General features: G+C 35.7%; 2 protein-coding genes across 4 annotated transcripts in view; both read left to right on the top strand.

The window, feature by feature from the left end:
• Positions 1-359: 359 nt before the first annotated feature.
• atg3 (autophagy related 3) lies at positions 360-11,046 on the top strand. Its single transcript, XM_052129769.1, has 12 exons — positions 360-577; positions 3,329-3,370; positions 3,461-3,510; positions 4,615-4,685; positions 4,798-4,905; positions 5,287-5,336; positions 7,127-7,211; positions 7,305-7,339; positions 7,430-7,585; positions 8,852-8,979; positions 9,864-9,932; positions 10,106-11,046. The coding sequence occupies exons 1-12, from the start codon at positions 506-508 to the stop codon at positions 10,185-10,187; spliced, it is 948 nt and encodes a 315-aa protein (XP_051985729.1). The 5' UTR covers positions 360-505; the 3' UTR covers positions 10,188-11,046.
• Positions 11,047-11,608: 562 nt separating this feature from the next.
• LOC127646264 (non-homologous end-joining factor 1-like) overlaps positions 11,609-21,593 on the top strand; it is a 38,972-nt gene continuing 28,987 nt past the window's right edge. For 2 of the 3 annotated variants that reach the window (XM_052129766.1, XM_052129767.1), the window contains exons 1-5: positions 11,653-11,871; positions 12,184-12,376; positions 12,521-12,739; positions 14,241-14,379; positions 15,373-15,431. In XM_052129766.1, the coding sequence (XP_051985726.1) occupies positions 11,867-11,871; positions 12,184-12,376; positions 12,521-12,739; positions 14,241-14,379; positions 15,373-15,431 (615 nt within the window). In that variant the 5' untranslated portion in view covers positions 11,653-11,866. Of the gene's footprint in view, positions 11,630-11,652; positions 11,872-12,183; positions 12,377-12,520; positions 12,740-14,240; positions 14,380-15,372; positions 15,432-21,593 lie in introns of those variants that run through there. The other variant, XM_052129768.1, reaches the window with a different exon arrangement.

A 21,593-nucleotide genomic window follows, 5' to 3' on the forward strand; every position in this document is an offset into this window, starting at 1 on the left:
TGGTACCGCATTCTGGTACTTTTTTGAAGAGAGAAACAAAATTATTTGAAGAGAGAAAAAGAAAATTTGGAAGAGAGAGAAAAAAATAAAATTTGAAAAGAGAAAAAAAAGTAAGACTTAGGCTCAAGAAGGAACTGACAAAATTATAATTATTATTATTTTTTTTTCATCTTGCGGAACAGGGCTTCTGTACCTCATGTTGGCAAAACTGTGTAAAAAAAACAAGCAAATGCCCCTGAGACTTCCTTTTGTTTTGTTTCTTCTCAAAATCAAACCTTATTTGTATTAACATGGCAACAAAAGATTGAAAACAGAATGGGTCGCGTTCTGAAATATCGCGAGAATTGAGACACGGAAGTGACAGTCAGATGATTTAGGTCATGTGGTGTTGCTCGATACTGAAAGAATCTTTGAACAGACTACGTTTTTGTGTTGTATTTTTGCAAAGTCGGATACATTTGAGTCACAAAGCAAATTAATCTATGTTGGAGAGGCGTCTTCCAGCATGCAGAACGTAATAAACTCGGTGAAAGGCACTGCTCTGGGGGTGGCAGAGTTTTTAACGCCTGTTTTGAAGGTAAGACGTGAAGTGTTAGCATGATTTACAGTCGGTGTGTCTTTGCAGCACTAAACATGAGCTTTAACAAGTGTGTACAATCTTACTATGAACATGTAAACACGAATTAATGAGGCAGTATTATACTTCAGTAAATATATATTGTAAAACAGACAACCTGTCAGATGGGCCAAAGTTCAGTAGACGACAAAATAGGAAAAATAAACAAGTATATAATTGCTTAGAATATTAGCATTGATTAATTTACAAAACTGAATACACATTCTTCATAGGGTGATGAGGCACGAGTCATTTGATGGCCATATGTCAGAAAATGGCACCTATGATAAACAAATGATGTCTTGGTCCGCTAGAGCAGTGTGATTAGGTTGTGTTGATTCACACGAGGTTGTGAAAAATACAGCTGGAATGTATTTGACAAGTTTAAAAGTTTACAGAACTAATTAGGGTTCCCACAGTCATGGAAAACCTGGAAATATCAGATTATAAAATGTCAATTTCCATGTGTGGTTGTAGAAATTATTAAAAAATGTCTTGGACATTTCTATATATAAGTGAGTATACCCCTCACATTTATGTAAATATTTGATTATATCTTTTCATGTGACAACACTGAAGAAATTACACTTACAGCTTGTATAACAGTGTAAATTTGTTTTACACCCCTAATGAAAATGTCCAAATTGGTCCCAAAGTGTCAATATTTTGTGTGGCCACCATTATTTTCCAGCACTGCTTTAACCCTCTTGGGCATGGAGTTCACCAGAGCTTCACAGGTTGTCACTGGAGTCCTCTTCCACTTCTCCATGACGACATCACAGAGCTGGTGGATGTTAGAGACATTGTGCTCCTCCACCTTCCATTTTAGGATGCCCCAGAGATGCTAGGGTTTCTTGTGCATCATCTTTAGAAGAGGCTACCTTCTGGGACGACAGCCATGCAGACCAATTTGATGCAGTGTGCGGCGTATGGTCTGAGCACTGACAGGCTGACCCCCCAACCCTTCAACCTCTGGACAGCAAATTTACACTGTTATACAAGCTGTACACTTGCTACTTTACATTGTAGCAAAGTGTCATTTCTTCAGTGTTGTCACATGAAAAGATATAATCAAATATTTACAAAAATGTGAGGGGTGTACACACTTTTGTGAGATACTGTGTGTGTGTGTGTGTGTGTGTGTGTGTGTATGTATGTATGCATGTATCTATGTATATATATATATATATATATATATATATATATATATATATATATATATATTAGGGCTGCACAATATATCGTTTCAGCATCGACATCGCGATGTGCGCATCCGCAATAGTCACATCGTAGAACGTGCGATGTAGTAAGATAAACGTCTAGTCTACAATATTTTTTTTCCAATAGGAAAAGTAGCATTTTATCTGTCTGATATTACGTAATTGACTCCGATTTATGGGTTCATAGATACACAGAGTTTATTTTTTTTTTTAAACATTCATTGCTGCACATTGTTGACGTACAAGCTCTGCTTGCGCGTGATGAAATGATGAGCGAGGAACAGGCAAAAAGAAACGGAGGATTTGGTTGCAAAATTAAATGCATTGTCAGTTATATGGAAATATTTTGTCTACAGACAGGATGATGTTGACCAAAAACAGGTACTTTGTCGAGAGTGTCTTGCAATTGTTGCCACAACACGAGGAAACACGACCAATTTGTTTGATCATTTAAGTCAGCACCACAAATCTTTGTATGTCGAGTGCAAAGCCAGATCGAAATGTCATCCAAAGCAAAAAACTATTCAGATGCCTTTGCCAGTGTTACACCATACAAAAAGTTTCCAAACGGCAGAGAAAAATCACAGATTCAGTAACATTTCACCTTGCGAAAGACACGGTACCAATTAACACGTTTACCAGAGGTTTTTAAAAACATGATGCGGTCGCTTGACAAGCGGTATGTAATACAATCACGCAACTATTTTTTAAGTTATTTCTTTTAGAAATATTTTGTGTATAGCTACACTTTTTTCCCCCAAAAGGTCTAAATTAAAAGATATTTATTGTTTACATTTCTTTTAAAAAAAAAAAGAGGTTTGAAATCTAATTTGTAATTTAATAAAATGTTAAATTACTTATTTTGTCATTCACATGAATGCCCTATTGGGATAATGAAACTTCCTTAGTGTAATGCTCTTTTAACCTGGTTGGAGTACAGAGATAAAGCCTCCTGTAATCTGCTGGATCCCTTCTAGACACTTCATTCACAAATGAGCCCCTTTATTTTAGGGTAAGCAACATGCATTATTGATATCATAACATGTTAGATCATTGACTTTATCAATTCACCCTAGAGTATTACATGAATACAATGGAACCATGGTGAATTAAACAGTGTATTAATTATTAAAATAAAATAAACTACCCAAAATAAGTCAAATATTCAGTTTATTTTTTTAATTAAAATTTTCCATGAAGATGCAGTTCCCTACAAAATCACCCCAATCATTCTAGAATAATTATTTCTTCTCAAATAGCGCTATTCAAGTCATCTAGCGAAGAAGTCATCCTGTATTTTTTCATATCGCAATATATATATATTGCAGAAAAACTAAATATCGCAATGTCAGTTTTTTCCAATATCGTGCAGCCCTAATATATATATATATATATATATATATATATATATATATATATATATATATATATATATAAACTCATCCAATCAGTCTTCATGCTGTAGATTTTGCTTTCTATCTCCCTTTTCTAGGAATCCAGATTTAAGGAAACTGGGGTTATAACTCCAGAGGAGGTGAGTGTGTGTGGTTTTGTTAAAGTGTGCAATACTTGACTGATTAAAATTTACACATTGTCTAAGAGTAACTTTTTTTTTCCTGTCCAGTTTGTGGCTGCAGGAGATCACCTGGTTCATCACTGCCCCACGTGGAAATGGCAAGAACTTGTGGATACACACACACCTATATTCAGTTGTACTGAACTTATATATACAGTCAAAAGTTTGTAAATGTTTTATTATTACTGGTTTAAGGATAATAAAGTCATCTAAACTATGAAATAACAAAAATGAAGGTATGAGAAGTTATCCAGTCCACTATCCACTATTTAAATTCAGCTCATCCATTTCTTAAATTACATAAGTTAGTTAATTGTAAGTTTTGTGAAGAAATGCATTCATAGGCACAACTAGTATTTGTCTATGAAACTAGCATTTAAAGGAATAGTTCACTCAAAAAGAAAAAATTGCTTATGTACACCCCTCATTCCATCACGGGTGTGTATGACTTTCTGTCTTCTGCAGAACACAAAAACAGTTTTTTAGAAGAATATCTCAACTCTGTAGGTCCTTAGAATGCAAGTGAAAAGGGTCCTCAAAATGTGTATAAAGGCTGCAAAAAAGTATCACATAAAACTCCAGTGGTTTAATCCATGTCTTCAGAAGTGATTCAGTTGATTTTGGGTGAGGACAGACTAAAATGTAACTATGCTTTCAGTACATCTTGTCATTGCACACTCTAGGATTGATCATATTTCAAGCTTGATTACACATCTAGCACTCTGCGTATGTGCCAAACACAAGGAAATGTAATCAAGCTTGAAATCGTGATCAGGCCTAGAGACTGTAATGCAAGCTGTACAGTGGAGTTACATTTTGGTCTGTTCTCACCTAAAACTGATTAAATTGCTTCTGAAGACATGGATTAAATCACTGGAGTCATATGGATTACTTTTATGTTGTGTTTATGTGCTTTTTGGAGCTTTTTGTTTACCATTCACTTGCATTGTGTGGAATGCTCTACAGAGCTGAGATAGTTTTCTAAAAAATCTCCATTTGTGTTCTGCAGAAGAAAGTAAGTCATACACATGTGGGGTAGCACACCCCACATGTGATATTTCTTTAAGCATAAGCCTTTTGATTGAAATGCTGTTAAGATAATGAGAAACAAATTGCTTACTGTCATTTTTCCCAAGCACATACTCTCTATTTTAAAGTGTTTGGCTTTTACAGCATTTACAAGATGTTTTCTGTACTTATAGGGCATCTGGAGAAGAGGCAAAGGTGAAGCCTTATCTGCCTAAAGACAAACAGTTTCTATTAACCCGAAATGGTAAAGGAAGTGAAAACCTTACTCAGTTTCAGAAAATGTACATCCCCAGTTTACAAATCAGATACATAATGTTTTGTTTTGTAAACCTGATGTTGAAAATATGGCTCTTTAGTTCCATGTTACAAGCGATGTAAACAGATGGAGTACTCTGATGAGCTGGAGGCCATTATAGAAGAGGATGATGGAGACGGAGGCTGGGTCGATACCTACCATAACGCAGGTATGAAACAAAAACTGAACAATTAGTTTCGCAAAGTAACAAGTATTGCAAAGCGATGTGTTGTGTCTTTTTGGTTATACAATGCCTTAAACGTCACTACTACCTGACATTAATAATTGAAATTGGTCTCCCGGCAGCCCTAGACTGTGTAAATAACAAAAACATAGGAGTGCCCCACACATTTTATAGCCAATCAGAAACACACTCTGCCTGTGAATATTTTTGCGCATTTGGTATTGCTGACAAGTTGGCTGGCATGTCTTTGGAGGGCAGGGTTTTGGGGAGTGGGCATGTGTATTTTAAGTGTTAGTTTAATCTACAAACAGTTCAAACTTTTGTGTTGACATCTTGATTTTTTTTACATTTTTTTTGCATTGCCAGGCGTGACAGGGGTGACGGAAGCAGTTCGGGAAATTGCATTGGATAATAAGGTAATGCAGAACTAGCGCTTTGTTAGCTACTTAACCTCTTCAACTCTAGGACCCGCCGGCGGATCCAAAAGGCGGCGCTATATCGAGATAAAAGTTTAAGCTTAAAATGCTCAAGTCCCTGTATACTTACACCGATCAGCCACAACATTAAAACCACCTGCCTAATATTGTGTAGCCGCCAAAACAGCACCAACCCACAGGACATTCTTTTCACCAAAACTGTACAGAGCAGTTATCTGAGTTACCATAGACTTTGTCAGTTCAACCCAGTATGACCATTCTCAGTTGACCTCTCATCAACAAGGCGTTTTTGATGATTGACCGACAATCATGCTACACTACAAATCACTAAGATTGGCTGATTAGATAATCACATGGATGACTGTTGGTGCCAAATGGGCTGGTTTGAGTATTTCTGTAATTGCTGATCTCCTGGGATTTTCACACAACAGTTTCTAGAATTTACTCCGATTGGTGCCAAAAACAAAAAAACATCTAGTGAGCGGCAGTTCTGCGGATGGAAATGCCTTGTTGATGAGAGAGGTCAAAAGAGAATGGCCAGACTAGTTCAAACTGACAATGTCTACGGTAACTCAAATAACCGCTCTGTACAATTGTGGGGAGAAGAATATCCTCTCAGAATGCTTTTCTGAGATGCGGGTTGGCGCTGTTGAGGTGGCACGAGGGGCACCTACACGATATTAGGCAGGTGGTTTTAATGTTGTGGCTGATCGGTGTAAGTCAAGCATATGTGGTATTGATTGAAAGTAATAATTATGTAAATATAAGTATTTAAACTAGCACGTAAATAGACAAATCATAAATCAAATGAAAGCTCTAATTCTCAGTTTATTTTGTTGACCACAAAATAACCACAGTTTAAAAGATTTTCAAAAGAATCACAAAGTGAAATATGATTTCTGTAAGACATCAAATACAAACGTCTCTTTTATGCGCAATCACTGCTGCTGTAAGCCCCAAATAGTTAAAAATTGTTTATCTGCTTTTACCTTAGACAGTTCTCTAAAAAATAAGCCATTGTTCACTTGTCTGTGAGCTTGTTTGTTTGAATAATCCAATGTTATATCTTAGATGTCCAGAACAAAATATGCGGTCCTGCAGGAAAAGCACGCAAACAAATCATCGGAATAATGTTATCTACTATTGTTGATAACATGTTAAATATCAATATAAAAGAGAGGATCTCTGCTTTCTAATGACACCTAGATTGAGCTTATAGCCCACTCAGAGGCCAAGATATTTGATGAAAAAATGGGGGTGGGGCATGAACTGAAAATTAGACAATGTCTATGGACTAGCATATCTGTGGGGGCTAAAATGCATTATAGCACCACCCACAATACAGAACAGCATTTTGTGATGGAAGGTGATTGATGAACTAATTTGTTCTAGTACTTGCTGCCATCTAGTGGAATACAATAAGAGATTGAGTGAACAGAACCAGAATTACATGCTTACAGAGTTAGGGCAACAAAAAATAAAATATAAAATTCTTTTTTTTTATTATTATTCATTATAAGATTGTAAACACACAGAGTCTTTTATTATTGGAGGGGGTGGGGGTTCTGAAAAATATTTGACCAATTTTTGGCAAGTCGACAGTATGTGTGAATGGTGAGCTTTTCAATTTGAGAGCAAACAACTGCTGGTGGTAGCCCAAAAATACTTCAGAGTTGAAGAGGTTAAACAATAAAAATACTTTTTTTGTTGTTGTTGGTTTGATTTAATTTGTTGATCAAATATTTACATTGGTTTGTTTGCATGTGAAGAACAATTTGAACAGGAATGTGCAGACAGGTGCATGTGGAAATGATGATGACGATGAGGAAGAAGGAGAGGCAGCAGACATGGAAGGTAGAAATGGATGGGTTATTTATTGTTTGATTTTAATGTACACACTTTAAAAGGAATATTATTATTATTATATAACTGGTATTTCAATTTCAGAATATGAAGAGAGTGGACTTTTGGAGACGGATGATGTAAGACATTCTTCTTAGAAATGACTGCACAATCTTTTCTATAATGGGAATTTATTTAGCAAATTGTAAATTCATGTTCTCTCTCTTTAGGCCACTCTTGACACAAGTAAAATGGTTGATTTAAGTAAAAACAAGGGAGAGGCTGGTGGCGAAGATGCCATCCTACAGACAAGAACTTATGATCTGTACATCACATATGACAAATATTACCAGACACCAAGACTATGGCTATTTGGATATGATGAGGTGACTCAGTGCTTAATATTCAGTATTTGGTTGTTGAACAAACGAATGTGCTTTTAAAGGGATAGTTCACCCCAAAATGAAAATGTTTTCATCATTTACTCGCACTCATGCCATCCCAGATGTGTGACTTTCTTTCTTTTGCTGAACACAAAGATTTTTAGAAGAATATCTCAGCTCTGTTGGTCCTTACAATGCAAGTGAACCAAAACTTTGAAGGACCAAAAACACAAAAAGGCAGCATAAAAGTAATCAATAATACCATTGGTTTAATCCATACCTTCTGAAGTGATAGTCGTTTTTGGGTGAGATCAGACCAAAATGAAAATAATTTGTCACTAACTATACTTACAGTACATCTTGCTATTGCAGTCTCTTGGCACAGTCATGATTTCAAGCTTGATAACACTTCCTTGTGCTTGATGTATGCGCAGAACGCTAGATGGCGCTAGGAACTGTAATCAAGTTTGAAATCATGAACGCCAAGGAGACTGTAGATGTCAAGATTTATTGTGAAAAATGAGTTATATTTTAGTCTGTTCTCACCCTAAACTGATTGGCTTGCTTCAAAAAACATGGATTAAACCACTGGAGTAATATGGTTTACTTTTATGCTGGCTTTATGTGCTTTTTGGAGATTTAAGTTTTTGATTCACTTGCATTGTATGGACCTACAGAGCTGAGATATTCTTCTAAACATGAACTATTCTTTTAAGCTATGACCTAATGGCAAAACTTGATTATTATTCCTCCATTTATAAATGCTGAACACAATACATGTTTTTGGTAAGCACTATGGGTGTCTTGATCCACTCCCTAGTTCAGTAGTAGGTACAGTGCCATTTCAACGGCTGTCCCATTGTAAAAATAGTTCCAGTGCACTGCAAAGTTTGCTTCCTAGAAATTCCCAGAATGTACCGTACAAACCAGTGAGCATTGATTTTCATAATATCCCTGCATTTTTAACAGCTACAATGAAGACTCAAAATAAGCAAAACAAAGCAGAAAGATGTCAGTCATGCCATGTTGTACAGTGATGTTGTTGATAAATACAAGCTTCGTTTTCATGCGCAACCACATAATTGTAGTGCAGTTAACGGAGTCTTCCGTGTCCCAGTGTTTAGTGAATTGAGGCCCTTAATATTCCCCAAATGAATGTTCGCTATATACTGATTGATGTCATAGGGAAATGAGGGAGTGGAATGATTATGTGTTGTGGTCCTTAAGTAAAGCTCAGTTTTAAAATCTTTGTGGTTTGCTGTTTTTCAGGACAGGCAGCCTCTGACAGTTGATCAGATGTACGAAGACATAAGCCAGGATCACGTAAAGAAAACAGTCACTATTGAAAACCACCCTCACCTTCCACCACCCGCTATGTGCTCCGTGCACCCATGCAGGTAAATACAAACATCATATGTGCAAGTCAACACTGAGCATGTAATTCTTCCATTTTCATACCTTTCCTAAATGGCTCTTTGTCAAATGCCGTAACTACATAAGATACATGTTCCTTCAACTTGTGGCACTTTTAGAATTGTGGATTTTGAAATTAAAGTCTTGTTAAACATTTAAGCTTTTTTTTGTTTGTTTGTTTTTTTAACCAACAATGTCCAACAGTGTATGTGCATGCACAACAGGCAATTTATGTAATTCTTTTTTTAAGATTCCTAGCACATCTCAATTTCTTTGTTTAATAGAATTCTGTTGTAAATAAAATTAAAATTACCGTCTCCTTTGTCCTGCTAAGGCTAAATTCATAACTAACATATTATTTATCCCAAATGCACAAGAAAATAATATTTTCACACTTTTTGCATAATTTAACAATTACAGCTTGATTGGAAAATATGGCAAATAAAAAAAAGAATCTGCTCTCAAGTTAAATTTATCTTGAATTTTCTTTATCACTTGTATCATACACTTTTGTCAACTTTTGAATAAGAAAAAGAAAGTTATTCGGCAAAATTGTTTGGTGTAGTGGTAATGGCGACACAACTGTTGGATAGTTGCAATTTTTGAGAATACATTTCTAAATGGTTTTATAATCTACACAGAGAGTGAAATAAACATAGTTTTAATCAAGTGATCCTTCCTATTTTTATAATAGATTTTCATCATATATTATTGGAAGTATAAAACTGTACATGCATTTATTTTTAATAAACAGTTAAAAGGCATTATAAAAAGTTTCCAAGTCAGTTTTAATGTTTGAAGTTTTAACATTCATGTAACAAAAAATAAGTTGAAAACCATAAGTGTCTCCCTTTGCTTTATTTTTCAGACATGCAGAAGTGATGAAAAAGATTATCGAGACCGTGGCGGAAGGAGGAGGAGAACTTGGGGTCCATATGTATCCTTTATAATGTAACATGTATAAATGCATACTCTACCCATCAAAAGTTTGGACACACCTACTTATTCTTATCTTTACTATGATTTATTAATCTTGTAGAATTATGTTCAATGCTCTTATTGCAATGGCACTTCGCTTTTTTACATTTTCCTTAACTTTGATATCTTCAGGTATCTTTTGATTTTCTTGAAATTTGTGCAAGCTGTCATTCCTACAATAGAATATGACTACACAAGACATTTTACCATGTAACCCAGCATTTGGCCACCCATTATTCCAACATGTTTTAGTGTTTTATGAGAAGACGATGTTACTGCGGCTGTAGTAACAAAAATAAAACTTAAGGAGACACTATCCTGAAATGATGCTCAGAATGTCTGAAGTTCTGTGAAATGCCTGGCAGGGGATCTGTACTGATGGTTTAAATGCTGTTCCCTCAACTATTCTTCAGCTGATCTCTGTATTAGCCACTTGCTCTTAATGCTGTCCTCAAACTAAGTGTTTTATTTTAAGATTAACGTTTCAGATAACCTGTGTGACACACAACAAGCCATTCTCTTGTTTTAATGGCAAATAATAAATTGCTGTCAAAATATTTAGGTTATTTTTATTATCATTTTCACTTCTGGAGTGTGAGTTGTTTTGTTTGGTGTAAGATGTCTTGACCTTGCCAGCTTGTCTTAATAATTTTGTTTTGTTTGATGAATGTTAGGATCACAGTCTAGGACACAGAACAATGTTGTGACTAAACTTATTCACAATCACACAGTCTATATCTGTAGAGTTGGTTAATAACACAATTATTGTATGTGTGGATTTTAACTTTTATATTTTAATATTAAAGATAAGGGGAGGCTGTTATGAAAACTAATTGGTATTAACAGGATAAAATAGTTGTTAATGGTTACTACTAATGGGAATAATGTGTAGTCGTATAATATCATTGTCAGCCCATTACATCTTTACATTACAGTAACATTTGGAAGCTCTTAATTGTATATCCTGTGCACATACTATAAGATATGTGAATTTAATAATAAAACATATTTCATAAGCATGTTTACAGTTTTGATTAAACTAATAAGCTGAGGTCAATTCCTATTTCAATTGATGTTATTAAAATACTGCTAGGGCAAGTAAAAATACTATTATTATTATTAACAACATTAAATGTATCGAATGCAATAGTATTGTCCATGGTGTATTTACTATTGTTAAAGTGTATGACTTTTAATTTTGAAAACAGATTGCTATATGTTTAAATCAAAATGAATCAAGAATAATAATAACAATTGCTATGATAGCTCGTGTCAACTAATGTATGTAGGGAATACAACCTTATTGTAAAGTGTTGCTGAGAAATGTATTATAAAAAAAACATTATACTATTATATAAAATGCAAGCTAACTGGTTGTGTTGGCACATTTATTTCATTTTAACACCCGGAAAATGTGGAAAATATCAATATCGTATATTAGTCAAGGCCACAGAAATCCACTTGGTAAGACGACCCTGATTAAATCTTTATTTCAGTACATGTGGTATATTTTAAGAGATACAACATAAGTTTAAGTTTTTTTTTGTTTTTTTTACAAAACAGTGGCTCTGGTAAGGAACTCCTTTCTCCCGGAACGTTTGAATACTGCTGTGTTTTGAGGGGGATTGCGTGTCAGTCGGAACGGTCCCCCTATTGGTACGTCGATTCTTCATCCTTATCATCCGTTTGTTTGTTTATCTGCGAAATGTCTCTTTGGACAATATATTTTACTCACACTCACTTTATGAATATAGTAAGGCATTATGACACTACAATAAAGCAAATCCAGCTATTAAGTGTGATGATATGGGAAACAATCCCATTCAAAAACGCACTTTTACTGCTGCAAATGTGTCTGTTTGATAAACTACTCACCAAATTCTTCTGACATGAATGCAGTGAGTTCATATCTACAACTCATCATTTGAAATGCTTTTCTCACACTAATTTACCATGGTTTTACTATAGTAACGCTAATTGTTATAATAACAATGGGAATTTTGTAGAAATGTTTAGGTAGAATCTACCATTTTTGTTTTTAATTACAGCATGTTTATAAATGTGTTTAGTCTTCAAATATGTTACAATTATAAAAAATACTGGTGTTTACTATGCAAGTACTCATAGTTAATATTAGTAAATATTGAGGCCAGTTCTGTAGCTTTCTTGTTCTCAGTCAAATGTTTATACTTGTTATTTATATTAAATAGATTGAGTGACGTGTGCAGTGTGGAAATGGAAGCAGTCCTGTCAGCCCTGCCATGGGTACCAGTTAGTATCGGTGGTTTTGATTTGCTGGCCAAAGCCTGGTTCGGTGACACACAGTATTGGGTTCTGCTAAGTGATCTGAGCAGTGTGTGGGAAGAGGAGATGAATGCGGAGGACATCCAGAGTCGAGCACAGGCAAGAATACACAACAGCACACACTGCTGGCATCCATGATTATCCAATAGAAGTGCACAGTGCCTTTAATTCAGTACAATACATTGCTAACAATAAAATGCAACCAACCATATAATCACATATTCTCTCTTTCTCTTTTAAAAGGATCTGAATAAGCGTCTCAGGGCTCCCACACAGGCTTTTTTCACTCATCTGTGCTCAGTAGCACGGCCTTGCTACTCCAGTCAAGATGATGAACAGACATCTGCTGCACACATGTCCCTTGAACGTCACGGTGACAATTTAACAATCAGACTTAAAAGTGAGCTGGCCGGTTTGCCCTTCTACTGGGAGTTCCGCTGCACTCCAACACCTGTAGCCATGGTATGAACCTTTGTTTTATTTTGTAACATTATCAATGCTTATATCTATGATTAACACTGGTCCCAAAAAGCATTTGGACATCCTTAACCCTAGAATGCACTTAATCTCCAGGTATCCCTCAAATATGGTCTCTTCTAACATATAAAGTGACTTTTTAAACATTTACTTGAATGTTTTTTAAATTGTAAGAGAATTTGCATCACTACCCCAAAAATGCATATGTGTGGTTCCTATAGGATTCAATACATTTAAAGGAATATTCCAGGTTCAATACAAGTTAAGCCAGAGATTATGTAGCAGAGACAGGCCACTTCTATTAAAATAAATGGGAGAAATTGAAATGCCATATGGCAGCCAATGGTCAGTTGATGTAGGAAGGAAGTCCTGCCTTACATTTGAAAGATCCAATCACCTTTTAGATACAGACATTACTTGTCAATCAACTTGTGAAGAAGCTTGCGCATGAACTATACATAGCTATACATTGGACTGACTTGCTAGAAATATTTAGTTCAGCTCAGTCGACAAAATTTGTGACAATGTTGAGTACCACAAAACATTTATTTAGACTCAACCATCCTTTTCTTTAAAAAATACAAAATCTGGGTTCTGGTGAGGCACCAAAAATGGAAGTGAATGGGGCCAATTCGTAACCATTAAAATACTCACTGTTTCAAACGTATAGTCACAAGATGTTAATATGTATGTTAACAATTTTAGTGTGATAAAATCACTTACTAACCTTTTCTGTTTAAAGGTGAGATGTTATCCAATTTTACAACTTTGTTGCCATGTTGTCGCAACTCCATAAATCCAAATTCTAAAATGACCATAAATTGTTTCAACATTACAGGTCAAATATTATACAAGTGAATTCAGAAATATTAATGTAAGTGTTTTTATAAGCTTCAGATTTCTGCTTTTGAAACCCTTGAAAAATTTACCCCATTCTCTTCCATTGTAAGTGCCTCACTGTAATCTTTTTTTTTTTTTTTTTTTAGCAAAAAAACATTTCAATACATTTCTGTGGTTATCAGTATTATGCCACAAATGCTGACAACTAAGCTTAACTCGTATTGAACATGGAATATTCCTTCAACACTGGTATTATTTTCTAAAACATTGATTGTTTTCAGTTTCTATTTGTTGTGTAATTATGTTAAATACCATTTATGTGTGGTATACAAGTATAGAAAGTTGTCATTCAGCTTATGTGCTTATATCCAAGATGCTTATATCCAAAGTGCTTGACATTATACCCAAAACACTGACATTCTCTGCTTGAACACTTGTGGGAACTTGAGCAGAACTGGCATCATACATCAAATAAAAATAATCTAGGGACCAGTTGGTTTGAAGTAGTAATAAAAATGGCTCAGAAAAGTGAAAAAAAATAAATAAAAATAAAAATTAGTTCAGAGAAAAGTTCTAGCATTGGGCCCACTGTAAAGACCTAAAGACCAAATACCTGTCTTTATGTGCAAATTTGAATGTTTATCAGGTGTGCAGGCAGCTGGTGCGCCCCCTCCTGGCAGCGAGCAGAGTTTTGCAGCGGCAAGTGGAGGATTTGGCCGCTCTTCTGATTAGGAAGGACGCAGAGATACAGGACTATCAGGACAACGGAGCTGTGCTCAGTAGAGGTACAAATCTCCAAACTGACCTCCATGTGCAATACTTCAACATGCTATTCTGACATTGTTCTAAAAGGATGTTTTTCTAAGTGTTTTAGAGTTGCAAGCAGTCTAATGAACTCATTAATTGAGAGAATATATGGAATATTTTTGCTTTTAAAAATCCATTTGTCACTCCACAGGTCTATTTAAAGCAACGTTCTGGGTTAAATACAAGCTAAGTTCAATCAGCAGCATTTGTGGCATAAAATTGATTAGCACTGGAAATATTTTCAACTCATCCTTCGTTTATTTAAAAAATAGGCAAAAATCGTGGTTACAGTAAGGCACTTACAATGGAAGTGAGTGGGGACAGTCCATAAATGTTGAAGTACACATATTTTCAAAAGTATAGCCACAAGACATGAACATTATATGTGTTAACATGATTTTAGTATGATTAAATTGCTTATTAACCATATCTGCGCAAAGCTATATCCAATGTTACAACTATGTTGCCATGACGATGAAATGTGGGTAAAGCCTGTGAGCGATTTGATCACTAAAATCATGTAGAACAGTGATTTTATCACACTTAAATAATGTTAAAATTTATGTTATAATATTGTGGCCATACTTTGTGTATTTTGATGTTTATGGAATGGCCCTATTCACTAACATTTTAAGCACCTTACTTGTACTGATTTCTTTTTTTATTTTTATTTTTGTTCATAAATGAGGGATGTCAGAAAAATGTTTCTGTGTTAATCAACAGTATGCCACAAATGCTGTCGATTGAGCTTAAGTTGTATTGAACTTGGAACATTCCTTTTAGTGAACTGCAAAAAAAAAAGCAAAAGGTGATTAAAAATGGTGAAAAGTAATGGTGACCATTTGACATAGATGTCAGTTTTGACCTACAAGCTTGAAGTTTAAATAAATCAATTCAGACATGTTATTTGTCACCAACCCTATTGCAGTTTTTCTGATGCATTCTCTCATGTATTGTCTCAAACTTCACAGCCAGACTGCAAACGGAGCCATTTGAGGTGCACAGATACAGGGAATACTTCTTCACACAGGTGTGAAGCATTTTTACATTCAGTCTCATGATAAATTGACCGCATTTAAATATGTTCAGTCAGAACTAACATGTATATGACACCATGATAGATACACATCTTGCCCAGACACATGTACACTACCTGTCAAAAGTTTGGACCTACCTACTCATTCTTTATTACTACTATTTTCCACATTTTAGAATAATAGTAATCAAAACTATGAAATAACGCAAATGTAAGTATGGAAATTTACGGTGGACCAGGGGTGCACAACAGAAAAAAATAAGCAAAACAAATAAAAGTGGAAATCTCAATGGAAATAAATCACAGCACAAGAGAAAATAAATAACAATAAGGAAATAAAATTCAGCACAATGGAAGTAAGCCACAACAAATGAGAAAAGCCACAACACAATGTAAATAAACCACAACACAAGTGAAAAGCCACAACACAACAGGAGCAAGACACAATACAACGGGAGCAGGCCACAATAGAAATAAGCCGCAACACAAAGATAGTAAGCCGCAATGCAACGGAAGTAAGCCAAAACACTAGAAAAGCCACAACATAACTAAGCCACAACACCGTGGAAGTAAGCCACAACACAACGCGAGTAAGCCAAAACATGAGAAATGCCGCAACACAGCGGAAGTAAGCCTCAACACAGCGGAAGTAAGTCACCACACAGAGGAAGTAAGCTACAACGGAACTAAGCCACAACAAAATGGGAGTAAGCCAATACATGAGAAAAGCCACGACACAATGGAAGTCGCAAAACACAACGGAAATAAGCCACAACACAACGGAAGCCACAACATAACTAAGCCACAACACAGCGGAAGTAAGCCGCAGCACAGTGGAACTAAGCCACAACACAACGGAAGCAAGCCAAAACATGAGAAAAGCCACCACACAACAGAAGGAAGCCACAACAGAAGGAAGCCAAAACACTAGAAAAAGCCACAACACAACGGAAGGAAGCCACAACACAACGGAAGGAAGCCACAACACAGCAGAAGTAAGCATAACATAACAGAAGGAAGCCACAATACAACGGAAGCAAGCCAAAAAACTAGAAAAGCCAAATCACAAGGGAATTAAGCCACAACACTACGAAATTAAGCCACAACACAATGGAAGTAAGCCAAAATATGAGAAATGCCTCAACACAGCGGAAGTAAGCCTCAACACAGCGGAAGTAAGTCACAACACAACGGAAGCAAGCCAAAACATGAGAAAAGCCACCACACAACAGAAGGAAGCCAAAACACTAGAAAAAGCCACAACACAACGGAAGGAAGCCACAGCAGAAGTAAGCATAACACAACAGAAGGAAGCCACAATACAACGGAAGTAAGCCAAAAAACTAGAAAAGCCAAATCACAAGGGAATTAAGCCACAACAAAATTAAGCCACAACACTACAAAATTAAGCCACAACACAATGGAAGTAAGCCAAAATATGAGAAAAGCCGATAATGGAAGTAGAATGGAAGCCGCAACACTAGAAAAGCCACAACACAACAGAAGTAAACCATAACACAACGTAGTTTATGCCGCAACACAACGTAGGTATGCCGCAACGCAATGTAAGTAAGCCACAACACGGTGGAAGTAAGCCACAACACGGTGGAAGTAAGCCACAACACAACGGAAGTAAGGCAAAACACAACGGAAGTAAGGCATAACACAAGAAAAGCCACAACACAGTGGAAGTAAGCCACAACACAGTGGAAGTAAGCCACAACACAGTGGAAGTAAGGCACAAAACAGTGGAAGTAAGGCAAAACACAACGGAAGTAAGGCATAACACAAGAAAAGCCACAACACAGTGGAAGTAAGCCACAACACAGTGGAAGTAAGGCACAACACAGTGGAAGTAAGGCACAACACAACGGAAGTAAGGCAAAACACAGTGGAAGTAAGGCACAACACAAGAAAAGCCACAACACAGTGGAAGTAAGGCACAACACAGTGGAAGTAAGCCACAACACAGTGGAAGTAAGCCACAACACAGTGGAAGTAAGCCACAACACAGTGGAAGTAAGCCACAACACAGTGGAAGTAAGGCAAAACACAACGGAAGTAAGGCATAACACAAGAAAAGCCACAACACAGTGGAAGTAAGCCACAACACAGTGGAAGTAAGCCACAACACAGTGGAAGTAAGGCACAACACAGTGGAAGTAAGGCACAACACAACGGAAGTAAGGCAAAACACAGTGGAAGTAAGGCACAACACAAGAAAAGCCACAACACAGTGGAAGTAAGGCACAACACAGTGGAAGTAAGGCACAACACAGTGGAAGTAAGGCACAACACAGTGGAAGTAAGGCACAACACAGTGGAAGTAAGCCACAACACAGTGGAAGTAAGCCACAACACAGTGGAAGTAAGGCAAAACACAACGGAAGTAAGGCAAAACACAAGAAAAGCCACAACACAGTGGAAGTAAGCCACAACACAATGGAAGTTAGCCACAACATGACAAACGCCACAACACAGCGGAAGCCAAAACACGAGAAAAGACACAACACAACAGAAGTAAGCCACAAATCGAACAAAATTAAGATAGAGTCAGAACTGCCACACAAACTAAAATTCAGTGTTTCACCATATTTAATTTCTGTAAATTTTGTTTGTTGGCTTAGTTTTGTTCTGTGCCATGCATCACAAAAAAAAGATCAACAAATTCTGGATTCCAGGATTGGATTTAGTTTGACAAAACTCACCAAAGCCTATCAGGCTTCATTAGGGTTAAGTGGGATCAAGATGCTCATTACCAACTTTATCAATTCAGAGTTTGATCCCGAGGTTATGATTAGTTCACGTGAATGAAGCGAACTGCCTATCGCGTGCGATACAGCGCGAGTCACATCTCATGAGAGAGTCAGTGAGGTTTACTTCTCCACTGAAGATGTTTGAAAATATATGATAAATTATAAAAATGTAAACACAGTTATAATACACCATAAGAAATATGATCAATCAAAACACATTTACACAACGAAGAATCACTATGAAATCAAGAATAATCAATAATAAATGATAAAGAAGTTAAAGGCGTTTTACACATCAAGAAACATTGCACCTGCTGAGCATTGCAGCTAGAGCATGAAAAAAATCAATGTGATGAATATATTAATGTGAATGTAACTTTATAAAGGTCCAAGAACATTCAGGCTTGTAATTTTAAAAGTTTAATATTTTGATTTGAAATTTACATTTTTTTTTATTAAAAGCTTTAGAATTCATTTAAAATACTTAATATGATTTAATACTATTATTATTATTATTATTATTATTAAGACATTAATACAGTATTGAATAATAAAAATGTGAGCAATTGGAAAATCAGTAGATGTTTTGCACTAATAAATTATTTTTTCTTTGTAGCAGCATAAGACACAATAAAGATATATTAGGTGTGATTGTGTGCTTTTATTGAACTGAAGTGAAATACTGTATGTTCATGGCATCTCTGCCAGCAAATCCTTATAAGGGGTTAGGGTGGCATTAACACTTTTCTAATATATCTACTGTATATTGTGGAGTGATTAAGATTTTATATTTTAGCTGCTTCTTTTTCTAGATAACTGCCCTGCTCACTCATTTTATCAACCAACTTCATGAGGTGCATCCTAGGATGATTTTTAAACCGTATTGAGGGTAATATGCAGGTTTCTCCTTTGCTATCTTGTCCTTTAAAAAATATTGAAATTATAATTTTAGGTCTATAAAGGAATTAATTTCTCTATCTATTTCAAGCATTTCAGTATACGCCTTTAGATCAAATGGTCAGAAAGGGTCACATTTGTCCAAACCTTTGACTGATAGTCTAATAGAACAGTGTACTGAGTGCGGGGCAAGACAGAGTGTGAGACTGGCTCTGTGTCTGACTCAGAACTCGGAGTCACCACAGACGCATGCATACACACAGTGTATGATTAGCCTGTGGTGTGTTTTATGAAGCCCAGAGCGTGTTTTCAGTGACAGCTCTGTTATAGCATTGCCTCAACACTCAAATAACTTTTGACTGGGCTGTTTTCTTTCTCTTCCCACCATAAATGTGTGCATTTCCTGTTCTTTTTTGATGAGTTGGATTGCCAGTCAATTACAGTACTAACTGCCTTGTGGTCAATAAAACATACACAGTGACTAGATGAGAGGAGGAGCTAAAACCACAGCTGTAACCACAGGGCCAAATTACTCAAAGGTTAAATCTTTAAATAAAGCATTAAATACATAGTGAATTAATTAAATACATCATTAAGTTCATACATATTTAAATAATTAAATCATAATTAAATGCATAGTGAATTAATTACATGCTAAATTAAATAAATATTTAAATAACTATAAATATATACATGCACATCCATTTTAATTTTAGAGTTGATTTTACATTTAAAAAAAATTATACAGGGTTATGTTATTGGCACATCACTCAACGACATTGAGGTGTCACCTTTCAAAATCAATTTCTTTGGACTTTCTGGTTAGTTTAGGCGTGTTTTTTTTTTTTTCACACCGCAACTGCTATGGCTGAGCTTGATACAATCAGAGATTTCTTGTTGAGTCTTGCAGATGAAGTTTGATGATTGGTTCATTTTTACATATTTAAAATATAAGGAAATTGTTTGCTGAAATTAATGTTGTCAATGACAGTTACATTAGCTTAGGTGTGTGGACCATTCTAAACAGCATTGAGCAGTATGGCCGAATAATTTCAAACTGATTTGCTGCAGTTATAAGTAGATCTGACATCCACAGCCTTGACTCTGATGCTTCCATCTTTCAGCATGTGCCAGCTACTGTCTCTCTTTCTTCTTCACTCTTCATCAAACTTTCATACCTCAAAGGAGTGCCTATTAACACCCACCTGCTTTGACTGGCATGTCAGTAATGCTCCTGCATAAATGATAAAGATTCCAAAGCAAGCTCTTTCAGAAATATTTCAGTATTTCTTTTATTGATTTAATTTTCAGTAATTTGGTCCTCCATAGATGTGGTCATCTGTGATTTATAATACGGTAAAAGGCTGCGATTAAAGACAGATAAACATGGTCTGTGTGCGCTTCGGAATAAACGGGTGACGCGCTGTTCTGTGCACATGCAGAGCTCATGTTTTCAGTGCTTTTAGAGCAGTTCATGCGCATTGTGAAAGTACTGCAGGTTTAAGCATTTGTGCAATTCCAAACATTAGTAACCACTACATGTATTATACAAATCTACAAAAGCGGCACAGTATAACTGAAAATGAGATGAACACATTTCACAAGATGCGGAACATTGTTAAGGGTCAAATACACACAGGAATTTTAGTGTCAAAATAAAAGCTCTAGCTGAAGGTGAAATAAATAGGACAGAAATATATTTCTTTTGTATAACAAATCTAATCCTCAAATTAATAATTATAATTCAATATTATATTATAATAATTATCTTGACTGTGTCCCACAGTAATAATTTATCCTTAAGATTTATTTAACCGGGTTCCGAGTATTTTTTGCACACTGCGTTCATTCACAATTTTTTTTATAGTGAAATATAAATATAGCTTTTTATTAAGCTACTATGTAACATTGTATATGTAATATAAATATAAAAGTGCATATCAATTAAAATGATTAGATCTCATTCTTCCTTTTGATCTTTTAGTGAAAAACTGTGGGGAAACATGGCTTTATTATTTTTTAAATATATTTTAATTTAATGGCTTTATAATATTGAATCTACTTGGCTTCAATGGCTGTTTGGATGAAACGATGGCTCCCCTGATTTAAAAAATAACTTTTTAGCCATTTCAGACCAAATACATTATTAAAGTGGTAGATGTAAAATATATATAGGTTTTGTAGCCATGTCACACAACACTAGAAGTGATCTATCTCTTTAATTTCAACATTGGCATCCGTTTTTACATGAGTCCTTTTGATAGCCATGTGTTTGATCATGTGTATGTGTGAATCCTTTGGTATTTCTCACTGGCCTGGTGAATGTGCAGTCAGATATATGTGGCTTGACTCAGTGGTGTGAGAAAAGGATATGCGATCACTCACCCAATCATCCACAGTTGTCCGCTTAACATTATGGCAATCCAACTGTGACACTAGTATAAAGATGTGTTACTCTATAGCCTTTACAGCTGATTTTTGTCATACACACCAGTGTTGGGAA

Source organism: Xyrauchen texanus, chromosome 7, assembly GCF_025860055.1.
Source record: "Xyrauchen texanus isolate HMW12.3.18 chromosome 7, RBS_HiC_50CHRs, whole genome shotgun sequence".
NCBI classification, from domain to species: domain Eukaryota; kingdom Metazoa; phylum Chordata; class Actinopteri; order Cypriniformes; family Catostomidae; genus Xyrauchen; species Xyrauchen texanus.